Source organism: Euleptes europaea, chromosome 11, assembly GCF_029931775.1.
Source record: "Euleptes europaea isolate rEulEur1 chromosome 11, rEulEur1.hap1, whole genome shotgun sequence".
NCBI classification, from domain to species: Eukaryota; Metazoa; Chordata; class Lepidosauria; order Squamata; family Sphaerodactylidae; genus Euleptes; species Euleptes europaea.
In genome coordinates this window covers 44,031,564-44,057,268 of record NC_079322.1, presented here as the reverse complement: position 1 = coordinate 44,057,268, position 25,705 = coordinate 44,031,564, and the positions used below count along the sequence as shown (strand labels likewise).

The 25,705-nt window shown below is 41.7% G+C and overlaps 1 protein-coding gene across 2 annotated transcripts in view; it reads left to right on the top strand.

The window, feature by feature from the left end:
- Positions 1 to 23,181, top strand: part of ITGB8 (integrin subunit beta 8) — a 31,924-nt gene extending 8,743 nt beyond the window's left edge. Inside the window, exons 3-13 of one of the 2 annotated variants that reach the window (XM_056857483.1) lie at positions 2,883 to 3,129; positions 3,367 to 3,532; positions 9,404 to 9,562; positions 12,862 to 12,957; positions 13,039 to 13,128; positions 14,550 to 14,684; positions 15,770 to 16,175; positions 18,214 to 18,439; positions 20,091 to 20,191; positions 22,715 to 22,881; positions 22,987 to 23,181. In XM_056857483.1, coding sequence (XP_056713461.1) covers positions 2,883 to 3,129; positions 3,367 to 3,532; positions 9,404 to 9,562; positions 12,862 to 12,957; positions 13,039 to 13,128; positions 14,550 to 14,684; positions 15,770 to 16,175; positions 18,214 to 18,439; positions 20,091 to 20,191; positions 22,715 to 22,881; positions 22,987 to 23,109 — 1,916 coding nt within the window. In that variant the 3' untranslated portion in view covers positions 23,110 to 23,181. The remainder of the gene's footprint in view (positions 1 to 2,882; positions 3,130 to 3,366; positions 3,533 to 9,403; positions 9,563 to 12,861; positions 12,958 to 13,038; positions 13,129 to 14,549; positions 14,685 to 15,769; positions 16,176 to 18,213; positions 18,440 to 20,090; positions 20,192 to 22,714; positions 22,882 to 22,986) is intronic. The other variant, XM_056857482.1, reaches the window with a different exon arrangement.
- The last annotated feature ends 2,524 nt before the right edge of the window (positions 23,182 to 25,705 follow it).

Sequence of the window (25,705 nt, the reverse complement as noted above, 5' to 3'; positions counted from 1 at the left end):
TAGCACCTTAAAGACTAACAAAAATATTTTCTGGTAGGGTATGAGCTTTCGTGAGCCACAGCTCACTTCTTCAGCTGTGGCTCATGAAAGCTCATACCCTACCAGAAAATATTTTTGTTAGTCTTTAAGGTGCTACTGGACTCTTGCCCTTTTCTACTACTGCAGACAGACTAACACAGCTACCCACTGTGGATGTACCGTTATTGGCAATTTGACATTCCAGGTAACTCATGCCCAGTGAGAATAAGCTGTGGAAACAGATCAGGATGGGTGGCTGTGTTAGTCGGTCTGGAGCAGTAGAAAAAAGTGAGTGTCCAGTAGCACCTTAAAGACTGACAAAATTTCTGGTAGGGTATGAGCTTTCGTGAGTCACAGCTCACTGCACATCTGAAGAAGTGAGCTGTGACTTGCGAAAGCTCATACCCTACCAGAAATTTTGTTAGTTTTTAATCTGTGGAAAGATTATTGTATTATTTATCACACAAATATCACACTCTTTTAAGGTATGTAGGGTCGCACATATGTGTTTATCCAATTTTGATACTCGTGATAAATTTTGTGATGTCGGCTGAGGGAGAGTGACTTACCCAAAGCCACCGAGTCCACCCAGGACATGTATATTGTATAAATCAACAACAAAGGTAAAAAAGTGACCATTCCTTCCATGGAGTAGCACAATAAAATAAAAGATGCTGGTAATAGGAAAGATTGCATGTTGATAAAAGCAAGTAGTTCAGTAGCATCAACAAACTAGGCTTTTCTATCTAGGCATTGTAATTCCTAGAGAAATATAGAGTTTCTGCTCCTTTGCCAAGTCAAACATGCCTTTGAATTGAGGCTTTGTTTAGTTAATTAAAAGAGGATAGTCTGTACACTGATATTTCTGATTTACTAGAACATGCCTCCCAACCCATACGGGAGGTGCCACCATCACATCTAAAGGAACTGCATCTTGCCTCTTTGTTAGCATGCTTAATATTCTGGAAAAAAATTAATTCTCTGAGGGTTTGGTGGTGTGTAACACACTAATTTTAACATTGAGAAAATGATGTTAAGAAATATCCTTAGCGTGGCACAGCACTTTACCAAAGCCCCTAGAAATGGCATTGGGCTTTCTCGCTACCTCTGTAAGAAGGATTCCATGTTACTCTGAAGCCATGTTTAAAAGTCCCTGTCCAACACAGGGGATTATGAAAAGTTGTGTATGGGGGGGTGTCTAATGTAATTAAAATATGTTTTCTGAGCTTAGCTCTTGAGGGACATATCTGAAACTTAACATATCTGAAACTTAATCCATCACAGGCAGGGAGTTGACCTGGTCAGGATAAGAAAAAAGTCAGTGATCTGGAACTGACCTTCATCCAATAGTTAGTTCAAAAATGTGGATCAGTAACCCAAGTGTTCAGATTTCTCTGAGGGTGATGCAGGGACTTACTCTGCTTCAGTCGCAGAGAGAAGAGAAAACAAAGACAGAAACCATCAGAGAAGAGAGGGTGGAAAGTTTTCTGGGGTTTTCATATCCATTATATAGTTGCTCAAGTAGAGAGCTGTCCACTAGAACTATGGATGTTATCCACCAGAGTTTGGATCATGGATCTGACCAAATATTACATCGTTGCTTCATAGCTAAAATCAGAAATTATTGAGTAAAATCTCTCTACCTGCTTGGTGAGAGCAGCTGGACGTTGAAATAAGGCCCAAAGAGCCTTTCTCTGAACATTTTGGAAGGACTGCTGTATCTCTGGTGTGTGGTACAGGGCATCCTGCCAGTTGAATGACTCAGCAAGAGGAGTAGAGCTTGAGGCTATTGGCCCTTTATGAGCTCTGGCCCAGACTTCAGCTTCTGCTAGAGTTGCCACAACCGCCACAGACTGCTTGCTTCAGCTTTGTCATGCTGTTCCCATTTGCATTTGCTGTTTGCTTGTCTTGCTAGGGGGAGGAGCAGTGCAAGCAGTTCCGCTGACAGGAGAAAAATCAAATGTCAGCATGGGAAGGACAAGTTGGAAGCTCTGAGTCTCTGGTCTGTTTTTGCTTCTCATGACAATGTTTCAGGCAGGTATCAAGGGAGGTGAGACAGGGTTGAGAAAAGAGATGGTTACACTTAATAAGGCCATCCAAGAAAGAGAAGGAGCTTCTTATTGCCACTACTTAGGAAAACAGGTGGGAGGAAGCTACTGGACCTCCCTTCCGTAGTGGCTGCACACAGGAAGAAACCTCAACCCTCTGAAGAGACTGGTAATATCTGACTGCTGAGTGAAGCTTGGCAACCTATTTCTGGAAGATGGTAGTTTTACTCATCACCACCATGCCCAGTATGGTGTAGTTGTTGGACTGGGACTGAGGAGATTTGAGTTCAGATCTCACTCAGTAATAAAGCTCACAGAGTGATTTTAGGCCATTCTCTCTCACCCTAAACTACTTCTCAGGCTTGTTGTGAGGGTAGAATGGCAGAGAAAGGAACCTTTTATGTCATTCTGAATTCCTTGGCGGAAGGACAGGAGAATAATGTAACAGATGGGTAGACCCTAAAAGATCAAACACCAAGAGGAGCAGTGGTAGGAAGATTTTAAAGCTGAGGAGAGGACTCTCTGAACATGTGTGATGACCATTTTTTATATTTTGGATGGACTTTGTAGGCTGCCATGAAAGGCTGTATATAGTGAAATGATTGGGTGCAAAATCTTTTAAATAATAAAATAATGATTTATGGTCTCAGAGCAGTTGGAGAATTGGAAATTTGAGTGAGTGGACCTGGGCCTTAGGGGAAAAAAAATACTAAATACTCATTCAGAAAAAAATGAAATTGTTTTCGAAATAGTTGCTTACCTGTGTTTGTTAATATTTAGAATTATTGATCATAGCCGTGTCTTTTTATGTATCAGGATCTGAAGCAAGTTTTATTTTGAAAGTCCGCCCTCTGGAAAAGTACCCTGTGGACCTCTACTATTTAGTTGATGTGTCTGCATCTATGCACAAAAACATAGAAAAATTAAATACCGTTGGATTTGATTTATCTCAAAAAATGGAAAATATTTCCCTTGATTTAAGACTTGGATTTGGATCGTATGTGGATAAGACGGTGACTCCTTACATTAGTATTCACCCGGGAAGAATCCATAATCAGTGCAGGTGGGTGCATGTTCATTCCATACTGATTTCAATTCTAATGGTGTAATGCGCTCACACAGATAGGTGTTCTTGCAATGCCTACCTAGCGTAGGGTTGCCAGGTCTACACCTGCAACTCCTGGGAGTTTTTTGGGGTGGGGCTGCATTAAACCCCAGAAGTGACCCCTGGAAGCATGGAATAGAACTAACTTCTGCTTTAGCTATACTCTAATTTGTTGTGTTTCCTTTTCCCAAACAGTGATTATAATCTGGATTGTATGCCACCTCATGGCTACATAAATGTATTGTCCCTAACTGACAAGATAACAGAATTCAGAAGTGCAATTAATAGGCAAAAAATCTCTGGCAATATTGATACACCTGAAGGAGGCTTTGATGCTATGCTTCAAGCAGCTGTATGCCAGGTAAGAGGTAAACAGAGAAGAATCAGTTGATAGATAGTAAATACAGATCTTTTGCCAAATTTCTGTAATGGACAATCTTACGGTTGCAGACACAGGGCCGAGCTGTGGGCCCGGTGCCTGGCACCTACCAGCCACTGAGGATGCTGACCCACCTCCGCCCAATACCCCTAACCCAGAGACCCCCCCATAGTTCAAATGATGCACAGAGTCTTCGTTGGATGGAAAACTGGCCACAACTTTATTGGTTACAGCTCTAGGCATTGGCGTAGCATAGAGAAGAACTGAGGGCAGGAGGCAAGCAGGCAGCCCCTTAAATACCCAGCCGGTGGACCTGAGTGAAAACCTCCGGTCTGACTGCACTGGCTGGGAAGCACCAGTCAGCTGATGGGGCCTAATTGGCCCATTCAAATCCTGGCCAGCCTGAAGGGCCCTGATTGGCCCCCTGGACCTGCAGGAGAAAGGAGGCTAGGATGCTGTATGGCCACACGGCCATGGCCACCATTTGCTGGCAACCCTGCTGGCTAGCTGGAGGGCTCCCTGACACGTGGGAGCCGCAGAGCTATGCCTGGCTGGCCGAGGCCTCCCCACCGCCTGCCAGCCCCTCACAGAGCCACTGGCTACCCTCTCACCTCCCTCCCCATGCTGGCATCAGTCCCCCTGCCCGTGCTTGCAAAACAGACCGCAGGTGAGTTGGGGCCCATACTTTTGAGCAGATGATAACTTTTCACAGAGCCAAAGGCAATATTGTGCTCTCCCAGAAGCCTATTACCGGGTCTAGAGATCTCTTTCTGCTAAGCCAAAAAACTTGCTTTGGCAGAGGAAGGCTTCTTGCTTAGCAGAAAGCAGATATTGGCTACAACCCATAGATTTTGGCTAGTGGCTTTATGGAAGTTTGTCATGCTTTAAATAGAACTCTGAAAATCCCAGAACGAATTCCCAACAACACCTACACTGTGTTTGTGCGTGTGTGCGTTATATGTCTGTTGAGTAGTATTATTACAATGTAGTGGCCAATTCTGGAATAGGTTGGGTCCTATTTTACTCTTTCCTTTTAAAAATGCTATTTTTTGTTTCATTTCCAGTATTAAACCAGTCTTATGATACAGTAAATGAAAAAGAAAAAGCCTTCCCAACCCCCATCTCCAAGTCCATGCAACTCAGCACAAAACTTAACCAAAATACAGCAGCCCACAATGCTTTGTTGAAGTCCTTCTTTTCAAGATAGTCTTACATAAATAGCCAGATAAATATATGTCCTCCTTGGCTTATAAACTGAAAAAAAGCAGTTCTGAGCTTCAAATGTTGGGTCTGCATGATGGCAGTCCCCCAACATCTAGTTGCCTGTTGCATCATTGTGGGGATTTGGGCATTTCCCCAGTTCTTAGCAACATGTAATTACTTAATAGATTAACTCGAAGATTTTTGCAACTATGAAATTCCACCTCTTTTCAACTTCTTCCAGCAGACTCAAGCATGGGTTAAATAGAATCTCATGATCTGCCTGTTTGTTTGAATTCTCTTGCCCTCTTCTGGAACTCCTCATTTTTTTAAAAAAAATATTTTTATTATTTTCTACAATTCAACAAAAATAAACATATCTCAACAATATATTCAGTTGTAACTGCTTGTAACAAAAAAAATTCATTGCTATTACTGAGAATATGTTATCTATAATATTCAATGCTATCTACTATATGTGACTTCCCCGCATCTTCTTCAGTCACTAATTCTACTGGTTAACACTTTTGCATTTCAAATTAATTTCTAATCCTTATTTTCTCTCATACAGACTTGCTTTAAGCCATCTATACTACTTCTATAAGCAATTTCAAGTCCTACCTAGTTATAATATTATCATCATTGTCTCTATATAACATTCTATTATTCTATAATAAAGGGATTAGATCAATACATAAACAAATTTTCCCATTAGAAATTCATCAAAGTAAATCCACCGTGGCTCCCTTACACCCCAAAAATAAGCATCATTTTAGCCATTATCTTGTTTTGGGAGGGGATCTGCCAGTCCTTCTTTATTTCCCAATCCCCACCCCCCGTTTTTCAATATAGTAGCTGCAATTCTGGCCTCTGAAAATGTAAAAAAAGATCCCAGTGATTGTATCCATTGGCTTCTTGTTAAAATTTCCAGCAGCTTCTTGGTAAAATCCTTCGTCATGTCTCCCTCCATCGCTGGCTGCCAGGAAGTGTTTTCTTGGGATAATAATGTTCCTCCTGTCAGCAGTAACTCAGACAAGTAGATTGTAGAGGTATTGAGTTCTCTCATGTTGCTCTCTCTCATTGCCAGCTGGTCACTTGCAGCTACCTCTTTAAAATTAAATTGTTCTAATTCATTGTCATTTTTTTCCATTGACATAATTGTTGTCATTATCTTGGGTCTTCATATCGTGGATCTCCTCAATAATTGTGTCCAGTTTTCCATTAATTGATTTAAATAGGATATTCATCACCTCAGCTAGTTGAAATACTTGATGTGAGAGTGCTTGTTGTTTTTCAAAGACTAAATCTTGTTGCACTGCAAACATGTCCATTTGTTTGAGTAACATCTCTTCCATCCTCTTGTTTGACATATCTGCTTGTATTCTTATATAGAAGCAGGCTTTGTAATTTTCAAGTTATCCTCAATTACGCTTCAAAGCAGCACAGATAAAGAAAAGAAAGTAGACAGGAAACTGCAGTATCATAGACCCTGCGTCGTCTCCTCTCGGTGGTTAAATGGTAGGAACGATTTGATGGTTACACCGGGGAGATTCACTTCAAGTCTTCCAATCTGCCCTGTCTTTTCGATGGTAACAAAGCCCTTCTTATTATCTTCCGGTCTTAAGAGGCGACGTGGCTGGACATTGAATCAAAGAAAGCCGGAAGTGGGGGGGGGGAAGGTTTTCGTCTCCCTCCCTCCCCTCAAAGCATTTAATTGGTAGTTGTAAAGTCATTCAAAAGTCCCTTTTATTGCGTCTACTCACTGATCAAGTTGATAAGGTCTTAGTCAGTTCATTTAATGGCATTTGTTTATTTTAAAAGTCTCGTTACGCTGGGCAGGGAGTCGCCGGTTTTCGTAGGTGTTTGTATCGTCATTCAGGTCTTCTCAATCAAGATAAAGGCAAAAAGTGTCTTTTTACTCACTCTGACTTCCAAAGGTGAGGCTTCTTGTTCTTTTCATAGATTATTTGATGTTAATGTATAGAGGAGGTCAAAGCCTATAATCCAAAGAGTCGTCCGTGGCAATGGTGGCCCCTATGTGCCGGCGGAGACAACTTCCAAGTCTAAGAGAGGCTTAATAAAAGCTCTCTCAGAGAATATGGGAGTCCAAACCACTCTTGAAGGCTGCAGGGGAATTTCCTGCTTCCCGATCCACTATTTAGGACCGAGTTGGAGTGCTTTTTGCACTCCAAATCTAAACGACTCTTGGTGTCTCCTGGGAGCCCCAGGAAACAATGGCGCTCGGACCAAACGCTCTACAGGAAGTCTTCTGGAACTCCTCATTTTGTTGGCAAGGCTGCTATAAGTACATGGGAGGCATGTCATTCATATATGGCAATACTGGCAATGCATTTTCCTATAGTTTTTCTACTACTACCTATTGCCCACTTTATGTATACATTGAAGAATGCTGGGTGCAGAAAGCTGCAGTTAGAATGTTGACTGGAATGGGTTATAGGGACCATATTGCTCCAGTCTTGGCCCATCTACACTGGATCCCAATTTGTTCCTGAGCATAGTTCAAGGGGTTGGAGGATCAAGGACCCGAAGGATTGCCCAATCCCTTACAAATCTGCCCAACCACTATGGGCATCTTCCGACACCCTGCTTCAGATGCCTCCACTTTCTGAGGTTAGGCACGTAGCAACCTGAGGAAGGGCCTTCTCAGTCATGGCACTAAAGTCCAGCTCTCCTTCCCCAGGGAAACTCGTCTATTCCTTTTTGTCACCATCTTCAACCAGCAGCTCAAGACTCTTTTCTTTCATCTGGCATTCCCTCATGATCCCTTCTCCATGCCCTATGTTTTAATTGTTATTTTTATGTTTTTGGATGCATGTTTTAGCTTTGGTTTTAATTTTTAATGTAGTTTTTTATTGTTTTCAATAAAATGGTTTTGAAGGCATTTTTTATTATGTATGTTTTTAATGTGTTAGCCATCTAATGAGGGCAGAAAGGGTATACATTTTGTAAAAAAAAAATAACAGTAAATGTATAGTGATCCTATTATATCACATTTGCTTGTGATCCTATTATATAACTTAATTCAGTAAAACAGGAGCATTGTTTGGTTTTGCACTTCTTTAAAAAATGCAGGGTTTTTAAATAAGTGAAAGGATAGGTAGATATCTAGCTAAGGAAGAAAAACATGCCAACTTTCTCTTAGGAGTGAACTTTATCCGCTAATGATTCAACTTAGCCAATATTGCCTTTCTACTTACTAGTCTTTCCCCCACTTCCCTTGCCAGATGGATATTTACTTATTTAGTTGTTGTTACAATGAAACACATTGTAATATTCACTGTGTCTGTGATATAGATAGGGTTGGGGCCAAAAGTTCCATTCTGCTAGCAGCAAAGTCTTCCTCTGATGGAAACAATGCATTCCACTGGTGGAAAATACATGGCACTGGAAGAAAGTTCCGTATCAGTAGAACACAGAACCTTTCAATCTAACACGTGGTCAATGCCAGCATATTTATAAGGTGGTTCTTAGATATTTTTAATGTATATACTAAGAACTAATTTAGTATTGGGAGGAAATCACCTTGCAGGGCAATCCTATGCAGAGTTATTATAGTCTAAGGCTCTCCCATGCTCCTTGGTCGTGTGACCTTATCCCATGGCCTCCTGAGCCAATGGGGCAGCCCTGAAAACTCCTGTGGGTGCTACTTTTGCTTTCTCTGCTGCCATGCTCTCTTGTGGTCTTAAAGTTGCTTCTGAGACGGGCCTCCCAATACTGGCTCTCGCCTCTGCTCCTCCAGCTGCTGACATCCCAGCCCTCCCAACTGCAGTCGCTTGCCCCTGGGCGCTGTTCTCCTCCCCCCAGCTGACCTCCCTGTTGCCTTTTAAACTCTCCAGCTGCCCAGACAGATCCCACCCACCCAGCAGCAACATCACACTCTTTTCGGCTCAGTCCTTTTTACTCTCAGCCAAGCTGTGACAGGCCCCCAGCCACTGACCAGGCCCTGGGGTCTATTAGGGTTGCCAACCTCCACGTATTAGCTGGAGAGCTCCTGCTATTACAACTGATCTCCAGCCAATAGAGAGCAGTTCACCTGGAGAAAATGGCCGCTTTGGCAATTGGACTCTATGGCATTGATGTCCCTCCCCTCCCCAAATGCCGCCCTCCTCAGGCTCCACCCCAAAAACCTCCCGCCAATGGCATAGAGGGACCTGGCAACCCTAGGGATCTGTCCAGTTTGCCACATACAGCTCTATTGTCCCAAGCTGAGATTTCCAGTTGACTTAACAGCATATCACAATGTATGTGACTCAAATTTCACAGAAGGAGATTGTCCAGAGAGAGAGAGAGAGAGAGAGAGAGAGAGAGAGAGAGAGAGAGAGAGATGATGAGATAGGCTGAAAAAAGCATCCTTTTCACAGAATGTAGACCGACCCCCGGTATGCGTGGAATTTTGATGGTGCGTTTTGCAACATCACCTCAGGAGACCTATGCCCTGAAGGTGGTAACTAAGTATGTATCCCAGACTTTTAAGTCAATAACTGCCTTATGGCTGCTGTATATTAAACTGATGTTCACTGTAGCCTTTCCATTACAAATTTGCCCTTGAGCAATGCAGTGCCAAATAAAACCTCTTCACTTGCACTTTTCTATTTAAAAAGCATACAGAATTAATTGTTTCCCTTTTCCTAGAGCCAAATTGGTTGGCGCAGGGAAGCAAAGCGTCTTCTTCTCATGATGACAGACCAGACTTCTCATCTCGCTCTTGACAGTAAATTAGCAGGGATAGTAGTTCCTAATGACGGAAACTGCCATTTGAAAGATAACGTGTACGTCAAAGCAACCAGTATGGTAAGGTATATGTTGTAGATGGTGTTATCTTTGGACCATAGTTCCCAAAGCTTGAGAGGGCCTCCATAATGAGAAACAACTGCTGGGAAGACATGAACTTCTGCCAGATCTCTCCTCACTCAAGCTGTTTAAAGTTCTTGATTGGTCAGGAAGGAGGATGGCAGTCTGCTTCCTCCCAGTCAATGCAGTGTGAGTAACTATGGGCTGTGTGTTAATTGGGAGGGGAAGAGAAGGGAATATCAGTGAGGCAATGGACTGAAATCTATATCACAAAGGCCGTTTGTGCAGGGTGATTTTGATGCTTTTTAAAGCTGCTTTTTTAAAATCCGCCCTTTAAAATGACTATTCACAGTCCCGATGCAAGAGGAGAAAGTCAAACAAATTCCACCCCCCCAATCGCCTGCTCCTTCATTCCTTTCGTTTGCATAGCCATTAGCAATGGTTGTTTGCATAGCTAAGCCATGGCTGTGATTTTTCATGATTCTTTCCGTAAATGCTTCGATGCGGAGGCGGAGCAAATACAAAAGGTCGCGTTAAAGGGGCTCTTAAGAAATGCACCAGCTTCGCAGTGACATCTAAAATGACAGTTCAGCTGGAAGAAAAAAATATATATGCGGGGCACGTCAGCCTGGAACGCACTGCTAATTACCAAGCATAAACGGTCAAAGACTTTAAATGCTTACATAGGCTGCTTTCCCCCTTTTTCTTTTGCTGCTTTATTCAGCTACGAGAGCTACTCCTGAGTAATGAAAAATATCCCAAGCTACTCCATCCCACTCATTAGCATGTTGCTAACTGTTGTTCTGTCCTAGAAACAGAACATGGACTAAGAAGAGCATCAGAAATGAAGCTTTCTTCTAAACAGCACAAAGAAAAATCTGTAAACAGATTTTTACTTTTTAAAAAGCCTAGAGCAGGTCTTTTCACAGTCTTTTCCTGGATCTTCTAGAGGATGCATGAGCTACAGCATCTGGAAAGCTACCGATTGGAGACCCATGCTTTAGGGTATATGCCACACGGAAAAGTCACTATAACTAGCATGAGTCTTGCTAGAATCTTGAGCCAGAAGAGGTTAATATGTCTGAGAAGTTTACCCAAGACAGAATTGTTCCCCCTGTGTGCTTCTGACTAATCAGTTCCTTTATGGAGGCAAAAATTACATTCAGTATCAAATTATTTTGTTAATGTGCAGTGTGCTGGTTTTAAATATTTCTTCTTTTTCTTGTTGTCTTTTAAAATGTTTTGTTCCAAGAAAATAAATAGTAGATCCTTTAACAGTTATTTTAACAGTAAGGCTCAGTGGAATAGGCTAACTAGCTTGCCTCTGATAAATTTTCATTTCTGTCTATAGCCCTTCCTGGTAGAAAACACTACCTGTTAAGCATATGCACTTCTAGTTATTTGTGTTGGGTTGAATGTAGAAAGGAGCCCATTATTTTTAGCAAAACCCTTCATAAATGATGTGAGTAGCATGTTTATGTTAACAATATGGGCTGTATTTGAGTAGAATGGAGGTTTTTCATACTAGAATTTAAGTCCTTGATATTATAGAATGGAGTACACCATAACTCAGGCTTACTGAGTTCAGCAGAAATTTGCCACATCCACTCAAAAAAGAGTTGTGCTCAACCAAATGTGGGCTACCTAATACAAGAGGGAGATGCAAGACTGAAGACCCTCTACCCTACTTAACTGCAGAAGTTCCTGTGATATGTGCTAAATCTGTATTTGTCTGCAAAATTAGTGGTGAGAAGCCAGAGAACATCTGTGGAAAGTGGGCGAAGCTTTGAAACTGAAGCAACATTAAAGCTTTAATAGCAACAAACTGTTACCAAACTGTTCCAAAATAAGCTCTGCGGTATGCTAATTGTGGTAATTTGTATTAACAAAAATCTGCTTAGTGATTGTGAGCCAACGTTCTGGGAACATGTTTGTACCCTTTGATAGATGTTGCCCTAATTAATTTCTGGCCAGATGTCCGTTGATTTCTTTCCTTTCTCCCTTCTCCCTACTGAGTACTCAGTACTCAGGCTGGTTACATCCTATCACAATCAGCTAGGTACAGTAAAGGCTGCCTCTGGATTCTAGTTATCCTGACAGGGTTTCCATGTTACAACAGAAAGTATATACAAAGAATAAACCTGAGCTCACCATAAGAAAATGGTTATATAGCCCAAAGTCTTGAGAAAATGGCAAGGTTAAGGTGTTATTTTATTTTATTTTATTGGATTTTTAAGCTGCTCTTCCAGGCTAGGTCTGGCTCAGAGCGGCTTACAACCATTTGAAACAATTAAAACAGCCATAAGTTACAATAACATTTCAACAGTGATAAAAACTACTCGCCTTCAGTTTTAGCAGCAAGATAACCTACTACCAAATGGTAGAATAACAACAAAATACAACAAAACAAGACAATAGCAGGAAGCACAGCAGAGGCAGGTAGGAGGAGAAGGAGGAGAGGCCAGCCAGATGGAAACCGTCACTGTCCTCAACCATATTCTTGGTGGAATAGCTCAGGTTTACAGCCCCTGTGGAAATGTTTCAAATCGCACAGGGCCCGAACCTCACTAGGCATTAGGGTTGACAGGTCCCTCTTCGCCACCGGCGGGAGGTTTTTGGGGCAGAGCCTGAGGAGGGCGGGGGTTGGGGAGGGGAGGGACTTCAATGCCAGAGAGTCCAATTGCCAATGTGGCCATTTTCTCCAGGTGATCTGATCTCTATCTGCTGGAGATCAGTTGTAATAGCAGGAGATCTCCAGCTATTACCTGGAGGTTGGCAACCCTACTAGGCATAGAGTTCCACTAGCCGAGGCTAACTGCACAATGGCCGAGGCAAACTGCACAATGCTGGTTGAAGGGTGGCATTTTCCCACTGCCTCATTGATCTTCCAAAGTTGTAGTCTGAAATCCAACCTTTTGAACTTGAAGTGAAAGTCTAATCTTTTCCATTTGATTGTAGTTGACATTCAGATTCTCTGTGGCATTTTGCAATATTGTTTTGAATCTTGTATGTCAAGTTAATATTTCTGTTTATAATCAATCGGATTCTACTTATATTTTCATGCAGATAACTGTCGTTGTGTTTGGTTTTTGATGACCCTTTCTGTTTTGTTTTGTGCCTTAATGTATGCCACCTGTTTCACACTGTTTCGGTTCTCAAGCAGCGCTTGTAATTAATCTCCAATCTGGTACAAGCAAGCAGAGATCGTACCACATATATTAGATTTCCTGTTTGTTTTTGTCTATGGAGGTGAAAGTAGTCACATTATTGGTCCCTGTTTCTGTTTTGTTTTTTTACAGGAGCATCCATCACTTGGTCAACTTTCTGAAAAACTCATAGACAACAATATTAATGTAATATTTGCAGTCCAAGGAAGCCAGTTTCACTGGTATAAGGTATTTTAATCTTCATTTTTTGTTGAAAGAAGGCTGTGTTTAAGTTGGCATCGTAACCTTGAGTATATTTCTCTTTCACAGGACCTTCTGCCTCTGCTGCCTGGTACTATTGCAAGGCAGATAGAATCACAAGCAGCAAATCTTAGTGATTTGGTGGTCGATGCTTATGAGGTATTTGTTTCTGAAGATCTTGTATAATTGCGAAGTTATTTTCCTTTCTGTACTAGCTGCTTTCCTAACATCGGTATTAAAGTGACTTATTCAATAGACTCCAAGGACAGCTATAATATAGCAAGATAGCCAGAGAAAATCTCAGAAATCTCTCATAAGGATGAGGACACAAATACTTGATTCATATTTGCTCATGATAAAATAGGGCTATGAACTAACCAAGAAAGACCCCCCTCCCCATTTTGATTAAACTTTATTACTTTCCCCTGTATTCTACCTTTAATTAGATGTTGAAAGCATATGTGTAGTGTATTCAGATAACCAACAGATTTGGAATAATCTTATGGTAACAGCCCTGTTCTATTGCATACGGGGGGGGGGGGGTTTGCATTTTTGTTCCCTTTTTTTTTTAATCCCTACATTTAGAATTTAGCACATCACTTGAGGGGAGGGAATGATTGACTAGAACTATACTATAATCTTTAAAATAACACACGGTTCCTTATTAAGTGGTGAACCAGGATTAGACTAGAATGTTCTCTTGCCATAGGCACTCTGTGCTCCCATGAGGAAGGACACTGCTGCTGGCCATTCAGACATGGAGGCCTTCGAGGGAACAAGGAAGTCACCGACACAACTATGTTCCACTCTGTTCTCTATGTTGTGGGCTGCTGTTTACTTCAATGATACGTTATTGGCTGCTGTTCTAAAATAGAGGTCAGAGCAGGGGAAACCAGCTACAACTAAAGAGAGCTCGGAAGGAAAACAGATGGAACTAGGGAGGGAAAACTTGCATTCCCTAGCAAGAACTAGAGAGTAAGGGTGAAAATGCATGGTCGCTTTAGCCTCCTTTATTCCCTGTTTCAGCCAGGATTCAGCCAGGATCGAATGCATGCGTTTCACCAAACGTGCGTTCGATCCTGGCTGAATCCTGGCTGAAACAGGGAATAAAGGAGGCTAAAGCGACCATGCTTTTTCATCCTAAGACTGCCACAGTTGTCAGCGAGCACAGTGACAGTTCTGTCATCCATTGGCGGCACTGTCTAGGAGGCCCCTGCAGTGGGTTTTGACCACCACGTGTTCAAGGGGGCTCCTTGTGCTCATAGTTCCTCACTAAGAGGTGAATCTGGATTCAAACAGCATTTTCTGTTGTCATACGCACTTCATCCTACAACAGTATAGTTAGCTGGAAACACAGGCATTGCTATCCTCTTATAGAATAACGAGTTCCCCCATCTGTGGCTGTATGATACATAATGGAGTCTTTATGTGGAAAACAATTCATTCCTTTATTGGTGGTCACAGATAAGCTCCCCCCCCCCCCCCGCCATTTTGATGAAATCCACTGAGTCAGATATGCTAATACTTACTGGATTCTAAAATGTTGCAATGTGATGGAATTCTTTCTGTTTTTATTTCAGAAGCTGCTCTCTGAAGTGAAAATTCAGGTGGATAACACAATCCAAGATATACGTGTCAATGTTACTGCAATCTGTCCTGACGGAAGTAGAAAAACAGGCTTTGAAGGATGCAAAAATGTGAAATCTACAGCTGAAGTATGAACATTCTTTTGTTCCCCAAAGGGATGGATTTTTTTAATGTTTATATAAACTTCTTTTCATTTTATAAAGAGGGTCTTTGTATGGATTTAAAGTAAACTGCTGTGGGCCACAGGCACTCCACATTGTTCATTGGTTTTATTTGTACAGAGCTTTATTTTAAATTCAGACTAAGAGTAGCCATTTCTGTTCATGGATATCCATGTTCAAGGCAAGCTAAGAGCTTTCTAGAACTTTTTAGAACTCCCCTGTACTATCTGAGCCCAAGATGTGTCTACGTACATTTTATATATGTCTGATCATTTGAAGAATGTGAATAACAGATTTGAAGGCAAATAACCATAAGTGAAACTTCTATTTTAAATCACCATTCATTCTATTTCCAGAGTTTCTAATGGGTGGCCTTCAGAGCTATTGTCTTTGTTCTAACAAGTCTATTTAGTTTTATTCTTTTGCATGTCCAGTCCTCCATGAATACTGCTAGGTACCTGTTAAGAACATAAGAAGAGCCTGCTGGATTAAACCAGTGGTCCATCTAGTCCAGCATCCTGTTCCACACAGTGGCCACCCAGTTGCCCTGGAGGGCCAAGAAACAGGGCCAAGGCCCTCCCCTGCTCCCGTCTCCAAGCATGGGTATTTAGAGTTCTGCTATTGTGTATAAGGAAGCTCTCTTCAGTCACCATGGTCAGGAGCCATTGGTGGATTTCTCCTCCATGAATCTGTTTAAACCCCTTTAATAGCTGTTTATGCTCATGGCCATCACTACCTCCACTGGCAGTGAATTCCACAGTTTAATTCTACTGGCTGCCAAGGTGCTTGTGGAGCCGGGGAGTGTGGGGGCAGGGCTGCTGGTTTCACACAGCAAGCTTACGAGAGGTGCATGATTGCCCTAAATTATAATTATAATTCATGCCTCAGTGGCCAAAAACAAGATTACAGGTGACAGATGGGTAAAGGTGACAGATGGTGTTTTCCTTTCTAGTTGCTTTGAAATCAATAATCACTGTATTCTTAATGTCACAGTGAAACACAGGACTGTTTTTGACACTACAGTAAGTGAAAGTCCTTTACTGTTAACACAGGTGCTCTTCAACATATCCATTGCCATGAAAGGATGTGGTTCAGTTGGAGGAGGGGGAAAATATGTGATGCTTAAACCGATCGGCTTCAATGAATCCACCAGGGTTAATATACATACAAGATGTTCTTGTCAATGTGAGGACAGCATAAAGCACAGAAGAATATGTTCCGAGGAAACATCTCTAGATGTTGACATGTCCACCTGTAAGGGTAGTAGTTGTAGTTCCAGTGATGAATTACCTTCTGAGCAGTGCAAGATGCAGAAGAACCATCCAGTCTGCAGTGGTCAGGGAGACTGCATAGATGGACAGTGTGTTTGCCGAAAAACCAAACTTGGCTCAATATATGGTAAATACTGTGAGAAGGATGACTTTTCCTGCCCATATCACCTTGGAATCATGTGTGCTGGTAAGCCCTATAACTCTATTGTATTTACCAGTTCAGCTTTTAGTCTTTTCTGTAGTTTGTTCTGTTTCAAAAGCCCTCACTGGATAAAGCTGCTTTATTATTATTATTATTATTATTATTATTATCATCATCATCTTCTCAAAGCGGCTAGAATAATTGGCAATATGCAACATAAAAAAGATTAAGTTTCAGTTCAGATACCTTTATTGGCATATCCAACATTCATCCAAGTACAGTAAGGACACAACATAACTTATTAAAAGGAAGAGTGAATTGCCATCACACCAATAAAAAAATTAGCCACAATTTCTATAATTTTAGGGTCCTGGTTATTAAGAAGGGTGAGAATCTTTGAACAGTTAGAAAATCCCTCCAACTGAATCAAACTAGTATTTAGGAGTTTTAATTGTAATCTGTGATACAAAGGGCACCGAAGGAGAACATGTTGAATGGTTTCCGTCTCTTCCATAAAGCAAGGACACAGTCTATCAGGAAGGGGGACACCAGTATAATGGCCAGTTAGTAAGGCTGATGGTAATTCATTAAGTCTGGCTAGTGAAAAAGCCCTGCGCACTTCTGGAGTGTACAGTTGATATAAATACATGGCAGTTTCACCAGATTTAGGAAATATTCCATGGTGGAGAGGTGAGCATGTCTTAGTAGCAGACTCATATAATAAATGGAGCTCATGTTGAAGTAAATTGGCTCTTATAATTGAAAAGGCCAAAAAAGATTAATATGGTCATTAAACTAACAATTTAAAACATATATATAAACATACGACACTGTAGCCACAAAGCAGACAAGGAATGCCAGTAAAATATTTTATGCAGTATCCATAGCTAGTGTTGAAATAGTTAATTGGGAAAAGACTTTATGCGGGGGAAAATTAATGTCCAGAATATTCATAACTTGTCAGTTTATTTGACCACTGAAGGTGGTGCCAGAAAAATCATATAATGAGCGGCTTTTCAGGCATGTCACCTAGAGTGGGAAGCCCTTCAACAGTGTCCTTCACAAGACCTCATCTCATCCTGTAGGTACTAATGGGAAATCTGAGCAACCACTATGTATTGATGTCTGGAACATACATATGGGGTATATCAAGGTCCTAAAGAGACTGGCTTTTATTTCCCCAGGAAAGCTCACTAATCACCCATATGTGACACCCCTCAGAAGAAAAACAAGGTTGTTCACCTATAGCTATTGCTCTTAAAGAATCATCCACACAGTCATGGCTTTTTCCTGCTGTATGGAGCATGGAGAGCCAACGTGGTGTAGTGGTTAAGAGTGGTGGACTCTAATCTGGAGAACTGGGTTTGATTCCCCACTCCTCCATATGAGCAGTGGACTCTAATCTGGTGAACGGCATTGGTTTCCCCACATGTACACATGAAGCCAGCTGGGTGACCTTGGGCTAGTCACAGTTCTCTTCAAACTCAGCCTCAATTACCTCATAAGGTATCTGCTGTAGGGAGAGGAAGAGAAGGAGATTCTAAGCCGGTTTGATTCTCCTTAAAAGGTAGAGAAAATCGGCATATAAAAACAAACTCTTCTTCTTCTTCCTGCCTTCCTGTTTTAGCATTCACACCCAAATTGACATTCCGTCCAGTGATATGTGATCTGAGTGGGATAATAGGTAGTTTGGGGCATTGTCAGCTGCAGCCAAACAAGTATCAGGAAAGTTCTGTCTCAACCTTTAGGCATTGCTTTCCTCCCAAATTGCCTTCTTGGCCAGTCTCTCTTTGTTTGTGGATCACTCTCCAGGTACCTACAAGTAAGCAAACTTATTTTTCCACAACAGTCTATGAAGTTGGTCAGTATAGTTCCTGTTTTGGAAATGAAAAGCTGAAGCCAAGAGTTGGTAACTTGTCCCAGGCCACTGAGTGAATCCATGGTTGTTGGGTTTCTTAGCCCAGGAGTGTTGGAGCACAGGGTATGGTAGCCTAGGTCTTAATAACTGGGAGAACTTCAGGCTCATCTCTAGTGAGTGACATAGGGTAGGCCGCCTCACCCCTTCACTCTCTTGCTGTTGTAGGGAATGGTGACTGTGAAGTAGGCAAATGCAGATGTTTCGATGGCTGGGAAGGTGACCATTGCCAGTGTCCTTCATCCTCAAGAAAGCACTGCCTTAACTCAAATGGCCAGATCTGCAGTGGAAGAGGAACTTGTATGTGTGGAAAATGCAAGTGCACCGATTACAACAGTTTTGGTCACTTGTGTGAATTCTGCCCTACTTGCAGTACAACCTGCAGTGAAAAGTGGTAAGTTTCTTACAAGTTGAACTTGTTGCTTTTAATTTGCTGTATATAGACTTCTGTGTGGCATCTCGCCAGTGGCTGGTAGTTCTGGGAGGGTATTGAGGAGGGGTGTGCATTTGGATTTGCCGAACTCCTCCCCAAAAAGCTGAAAAATACATTTTCAGCGTTTTTTTTCCTGCTAAAAAATGGTGCCCTTTCACTGTAGCCGAAAAATCAGAATCGGAAAAAGCCCCCCAAAATTGGCTTTTTGGGTTTGTTTGTTTGTTGTTGTTGTTCTTTTGCTTTTCCAGGATTGCCAGCTATTGTTAAAAGGTGCCTACAAAAGCAAAATTTTCAGGATTTCCCAAAAAAGTGAGGGGGGGGGAACCATGCTAGTATGGAGATTTGATATTTTTTGAGAATCCTGAAAAATTTTAAGGCCTAATATACCCAAATCTGAAAAATACCTATATATATTTTTGTGAACACCCCTAATGAGTATTGGCAAATCATCTTGTTTAAGGAAATAATCTTGTCCTTCTTGAGAAAAGACTGGGTTTGAGTGTATGGTTTGCTCTGGACTATCCTTCATGGGTCATTGGCATAACACTCAGGAGGGCATAAACGATAAAAGACTTTCTTTTTTCCTGAACTGCTTATATTGGAAATTAAGGTTGATTACAGTTCTGGCCTACCAGTACAATACAGTGGGGTTGAGTTTATTAACTGCTTTTCACTCCTGCCTTCTTTCTTCTTTTCCCTGCCCCTCCATGTGGGTAGAAGCTGTTGTTACGGTCTCTTCAGGCCTCAGTTTGATGCTTCTGTGAGTGGATATTGTTTAATTAGACATGAAGCTATCTTATGTTGAGTCAATATATTATATTGATCTACCTCAGAACTGAATGTTCTGACTTCTAATAGCTATCCAGGTGTCAGACATGTAAAGCATATGTTGTGGTCCCTCCCTTACGAAGTAAGCTAAAGCGTACTTTCTTCACAGAGATCAGAAGCTGACTTTGTTTGCTTCTTGCTAATGAGCACAAAGTAACTTCTGTAGTTCCGGCACAGCCAGAAACGTGGTCTTTCTGTCTAGTTCTGTGTCTCTCTTGGACACTTCCGAGCACTCTTGGCCAGCTGTTCCTTCACTTCCCCAAATGTAAAGAGGGCAGTGGGAAAGGAGATAATTGAAGACTAATTCCTCAGTGAGGTAGAAATGGCTCCTGTGTCTTAAATCAGCTGCTTCTAGAGTAGACGTTTTCTGAGAAGCATGTGATAGGGTTGTTTAATATCCTAAGCAGGTCTGATGAGAATTCTACTCAGGTCTTTCCAGTGGGGATTATTCCCAAGAAAGAAGTTTTAGGATTGCACTGCTTATGCCCTTCGCACCGCTTTTGTATTCTGAAGAGCACAGTTCTGCTACATTCTTGATTAAACATCATGTAATTTTAATACAGACACTGTCCCACTCGTTTTTCTCTTGGCAATCACTGAAACAAGGAGAATGGTAGGAGTCCAATTTACGGTTAGATGCGATGCCAGACCATCTCCTGCCTTGAGCGACCTTGAACCAAGGCTGTTTGTTCATTGCTAGGAAGATATGAACCAAAAGGGTCTGAGATTATCAGTTACTGTTTTCAGCTTTCAAGAACCCACTCAGTTTCACTTTTCTTTACAGGAACTGTGTGCCGTGTCATCATTCTAATTCCTCTCAAATTACTCTTGACCAGTGCAAAGCCTCCTGCACTTACAGGGCCCATTATATTGAAAAATCTTCAGGTAGGTAAAAAAAAACAACCTACAAACCTATTATGATGTTTTTACATGAAAGAGTTCCTCATTCTGTCGTGTTTTTGACACAGGAACGCTTGGTTGGAATATGTGTCCTTCCTTGGTCAGCAGGTGCAGAATGATGATTTGCTGTAATGCTGCTTAGAGTTTTTCTGGTTATTGTGGGAGAGTGGGTGGTGGCCCCGTCTCCCCATAGCTATGTTTAGCACCTAAGCACCTTGCTGTCAAATGGCCTTGGAAGTGAGGAGAACAGGGAGCCACGGTTTTCTCTTCTCCCCCAACCATTACTCCTTCCAGCATCAGGAGCTAAGGTCCAGCATGTCCTCATAAGCTGGCTTCCTAGTCCTGTTACCCACACTGGCCCTGGCCCCACCTCCACCCTCTTTCCAATAAGACCTCATCCCATGAGAGGCTACAGCCTATCGCTTTCACCTCCCAACTATCACTCTTAAAGTCCCACCCCAGGAACTAGCCCTGCCTGGGCAGTAGGTGGCCAGCACCCTCTCCCAAGTGCTTTCCTCCCACCAAACAGCCTGTTCCACTTCTTGTCCTTTCTTGGCCTCAGGGAAGAGGCTGAGCCCTGGGCCCTACCTGCTACTATCCAGCTGGGGGTTCAGAGGGACAGCCTGGCACCAATCTGGCATTCTGCCATGAGGGTAAGAATCTGGCAAGTCCTAAAAGGAGCTGCTTTACTTGCAGGACCCTGGTGCCAGTGTTAGCATTTCCCCCTTCCCAGAGCAGGTCGATTTCAATGTGTGTCAAATGAACACACATGAAATGAATTCCTAGAGACAGTGCTAGTGCTTACATAGATGTTGTTTTTATAGATACTATTTCTTGCTCTCACTAGTATTTATATTTCCTTGTAGGAATTAAAAGGCAAATCTCTTTTTTTTTTCCTCCAGGGAAAGTGAAACCTAAATAACAACATGTAATGTAATTGGCAAGCATTGCTATGTTGGGTATTTCCATGCCCTTGAGAAATTAATCTGCTGTTGACGTAGCCAGTCAGAGTATTGCAGGAAGAAATATCTCTGTAATCCCATTATTACTATCTGTTTCATTTCTCCTTATATGGTTATTTCATACCAGGCACAAACAAACAAAGTAGATTAAATGTTTCAATACAATTATGAGCTGTCCCTTTTTTAAACCCTTAAAGGATTGCTTATTCCCAGATGAGGTCACACATACGAGGAACTCGAAGCCCTTCATAAAGGTAGCACCCCCATTAGAGGTGGAATGGTTGTCATGGAGTGACTGCCATTCTGTCAGAATCCCTCTTGAGGTAACTCTTCACACACTTGTATGTAAGGTACATTTTTGGTCTCATTCTATCAAGTTTTTAACACAGGTGAGTAACTTGTTCAGTACAGAGAAACAGGTGGCCACTGGATCTTGAATCCAAATGTGGGCCTGAATCTCTACATCCCATGCAAAAGACCTGCCAATGCCATAATTTCATTTCCTGGCTCAAGCTGCTGTGGAATTCAGGAGGCGTGTAAAATCTCAGAGGTTGCTTTTTCCCCCCCTTAATGTTGCTGGGAGCACATTTAACTGAAAGGCACATTTGATGTTTTATGTTTTGAAAAATTCACAAATAGAATTCTGATGCTTGTGGACATTGAAGCCTATTGACAGACAGAGTAGCCTGATAGAACACTAAAAATTTTATCCGGAGAACATGGGCTAATCGGTTCTTGTAGGTTATCCGGGCTGTGTGACTGTGGTCTTGGTATTTTCTTTCCTGATGTTTCGCCAGCAGCTGTGGCAGGCATCTTCAGAGGAGTAACACTGAAGGACAGTGTCTCTCAGTGTCAAGTGTGTAGGAAGAGTAATATATAGTCAGAAAGGGGTAGGGTTTGAGCTGAATCATTGTCCTGCAATCAAAGTACCTTTGATACTTTTTGCAGGACAATGATTCAGCTCAAACCCAACCCCTTTCTGACTATATATTACTCTTCCTACACACTTGACACTGAGAAACACTGTCCTTCAGTGTTACTCCTCTGAAGATGCCTGCCACAGCTGCTGGCGAAACGTCAGGAAAGAAAATACCAAGACCACGGTCACACAGCCCAGAACCGATGAACTCTGACTGTGAAAGCCTTCGACAATAACATGGGCTAATGTTTATCTTTGCCATTGGTGTTTTCAGTGACCTCAACCAAGTCACCTTTTGTCCCTAGTTCTGGATTTGAGGTGCTAACAAAACTAGTCTGTGATCTTGGTACTTTTTACTTTTGGCTTTTCAATATAATTATACAATATAATAATTATGCTGTATTGGTGATGTTAAAGCTGAAGATCTTCCTCATGAATGTTCTTTCCATGACTTGACATACATAAATTCATATATATATATGATTGCATTTATTCAATTTTTAGCATAGTAAAATGGTTAGATAAAGATCATTTGCAAATGGTAACTGAGTTCCTGATAATAATACAAAGGCCTCACTTATTAGATCTTTATGGTAATCCCTATTTTTGTTTTCTTTCTTATTGCAGAATGCATCTCTAATGATCCAAGCTACTGTAGAATCTTTTTCATAATCTTTATAGTTACATTTCTTTTTGGGTTGCTTAATGTACTCATAATCCGGCAAATAGTTCTGCAGTGGAGCAATAATAAACTGAAATCTTCAGCTGACTATAGAGTACCTGCAGCAAAAAAGGTAAATAATGTCAGAGAATCACAAGGAATGCTTTTTTTCCCTTGAACATTTAAGGCCATATTAATTGTATGGGGATTTCTGACCAGTTATATCTTCTCCTTCAAGGATAAGATGTTCTTGCCTGCTGTTTGTACAAAAACCGTAACTTACAGACGTGATAAGCCTGAAGAAATAAACATCAGCCCTACCAAGTTACAAGTAAATGAAACTTTCAAATGCGACTCCTGAAGATGAACCATTTTCTTCAAAGCCTTGTTTTTGCAGGAGAGAAAGTTTATTTGAGAGGCCCGTGTCTGATACTTTGGATACTTTATGGTATGAATACTGTAATGAAAAAAAAAACTGACCTAAAAGCCTTAGTTGCACAACACGGCTAGGCTTGAACAGAGCTGCTCCGTTTTGAAAGACACATGAGTGTTAACTACTGATTAACAAAGTAGTCTAGTTAAGCTGAGATATTTAGACCGGATTCAATTCAGCCCCATTTGATGGCTTTGAATATTCCAGTCAAAGAGGGCTTTATATGTGTTCACATCACCACTCAGCATTGTAGCACTTTAACGTAATGTAACTTAACAACATTTTAGCATAAAATGTTGAACTAAACTGGTGTGACAAAAGCACTGATTTCACTTTAGAGGTAGCTAACACAGGCTTGATCTATGGCAGGGATTCTCGAACTGTGTCAAGAAAAATACAACAGACACAACCAGTGTAATTTTACCTGTCAGTGCTAACAGATCAGTGGACAAGAAGCAGGACCAGGTGAACCAACAGGGAACCCTAAAAACTCTGCCAAAAAATAGGTGGCTCTACTGATTCCTATTCCACCTCCAGCACTGATGGTCAAATCTCAATGTTCTATGTTGCACTAATTAAGAGGTCAGCTTTCAGTCATCCTGCTAACTACAACACTAACAGTTAGCAGAGTTATAGCAGGAGTTAGCAGAGTTATACCCTTCTAAGTCCATTAACCTCAGTGAATTTAGAAGGCTGTAATTTTGCTTGAGACTGCACTGTAAGGCTAGTGTCCTAAACATACCATTATGGAAGTAAGTCCCATTAAACTGTGGCATGTACTTCCAAATAAGCACAGTTAGGATTGGGCTGCAGATTCTCAGAGGCCAGCAGCGGGAGATGGGTCTTTCCAGCAACCATCAGACCCACTTTGCTTTTCGAAAACCACTCTATGTGAACGAGCAAATCATGTGATAAAACCTAACCAAGCTGTATTTCAGAGAGCACTAGAAGCTACAAGAATATTTGTACACAACACATTTTATAGGTTTTTCTCTGCAGTTGCTACTAATTGTGATGATCTTGTTTGTTTTTGAAGTCTTTCTGAAATTGAATAGAATATTTTCTTATAAGAGACTGGAATAAACAAGATTGTGATTACTACTGGGTTTTTAAAACCAAAATGTTGTAGCGGTTAGCATTTGTTTGTACAGGATTTAAGACTGCACATTAAAACATTCCACTCCTCTTGACTAGTAGATTTTAACATGAGTTCCAAAATATTGTGTTAGTACAGAAAGTTAGGTTGCAGTCGTGTAGCTGATACAAAAGGATTATCTCTCAGGATCCAACTATGATACACTGGGAGTTCTTTAAATTAGACAGATTCTGGGAGGATAGGTCCATCAATGACCACAAGCCATGACGACTGAAAGGAACCTCCTCATCCAGAGGCAGTAAACCTCTGAATACCCATGCTAGGAGGAAGCATCAGGGGTAGGCCTTGGCCTTTCTGCCCTGTTCGTGGGACAGTGTGTGAAACAGGATTCTGGACTAGATGGGCCCCCTGGTCTAAACCAGCAGGGCTCTTCTTATGTGTCATGAGTCCCAGTGTTTCTTAAAGTCATTTATCATATGTGCAGTTGCCTGATTCAGATTTGGATAGGATCGCAAGGCGGGGGGGTTAAGCCTTACACCTCCATGCCTTTCTCCTAATCTAAAAATGGTTGAAGGGTGCCATTGTTTTCTCTGTTGGGAAAACTTATGTGTAGTGATATCAATACACTCAGGTTTTCTCAGTATGGCAAATAGTGGCACAGGGAGGAGGCTTAACCTTTCCTTTTGCATCATTGTCTTGATCAAAATCCCTGTACCTGTTGGCTTTTTAAAGTAAGGGGTGCTCCTGACACAGAACTCCCATTGTATCATCTAGTTAGGCCCTCAACCACTGAAAGCATACAATTTCACCTTAAAGAGGCTGCTTAAAATCTCCACCAGCTCAGACTTCAGGCTCGTATCTATTTAAAATTTTTAAGAAACTGACCCGGCAGATGCAGATATCTATGGAGCTCTTACCCCAACAACTGAGTGGCAGTGTAAGTTCCACGCTCATATCCATTGCACAGAAGGGAACTACCCTCAGCACTGATTTGAAATTGGAAGAACTTCCATAAGTGGAAACTCTGCACATTGTAATCTGTGCATCTTTTGATCAAACCAAGTTATTTATTTGTGGAGATAGCGGGGTTACCAGCCTCTAGATGGGACCTGGAGTTCTCCTGCAATGGCAACTGATCTTCAGACTTCAAACATCAGTTCCCCTGGAGGCAATGGCAGCTGTGGAGGGTGGATTCTATGGCATTGCATCCCCACTGAGCTCCCTCCCCAGGTACCACCCCAGATCTCCAGGAACTGGAGTTGGCAACCCTAGGAGATAATCAAGTGTGTCCCTGTGACTACAATGCTCAAACTACACAATCATAGCACTTTGAGGATTAGAACGTATATTGTTCTCTGGAAACGTTTCTTCCTAAATAATTCCTTTCTTTTCCCCTTTGCACACTTTTGGAAAAGGTACGTAATAGTG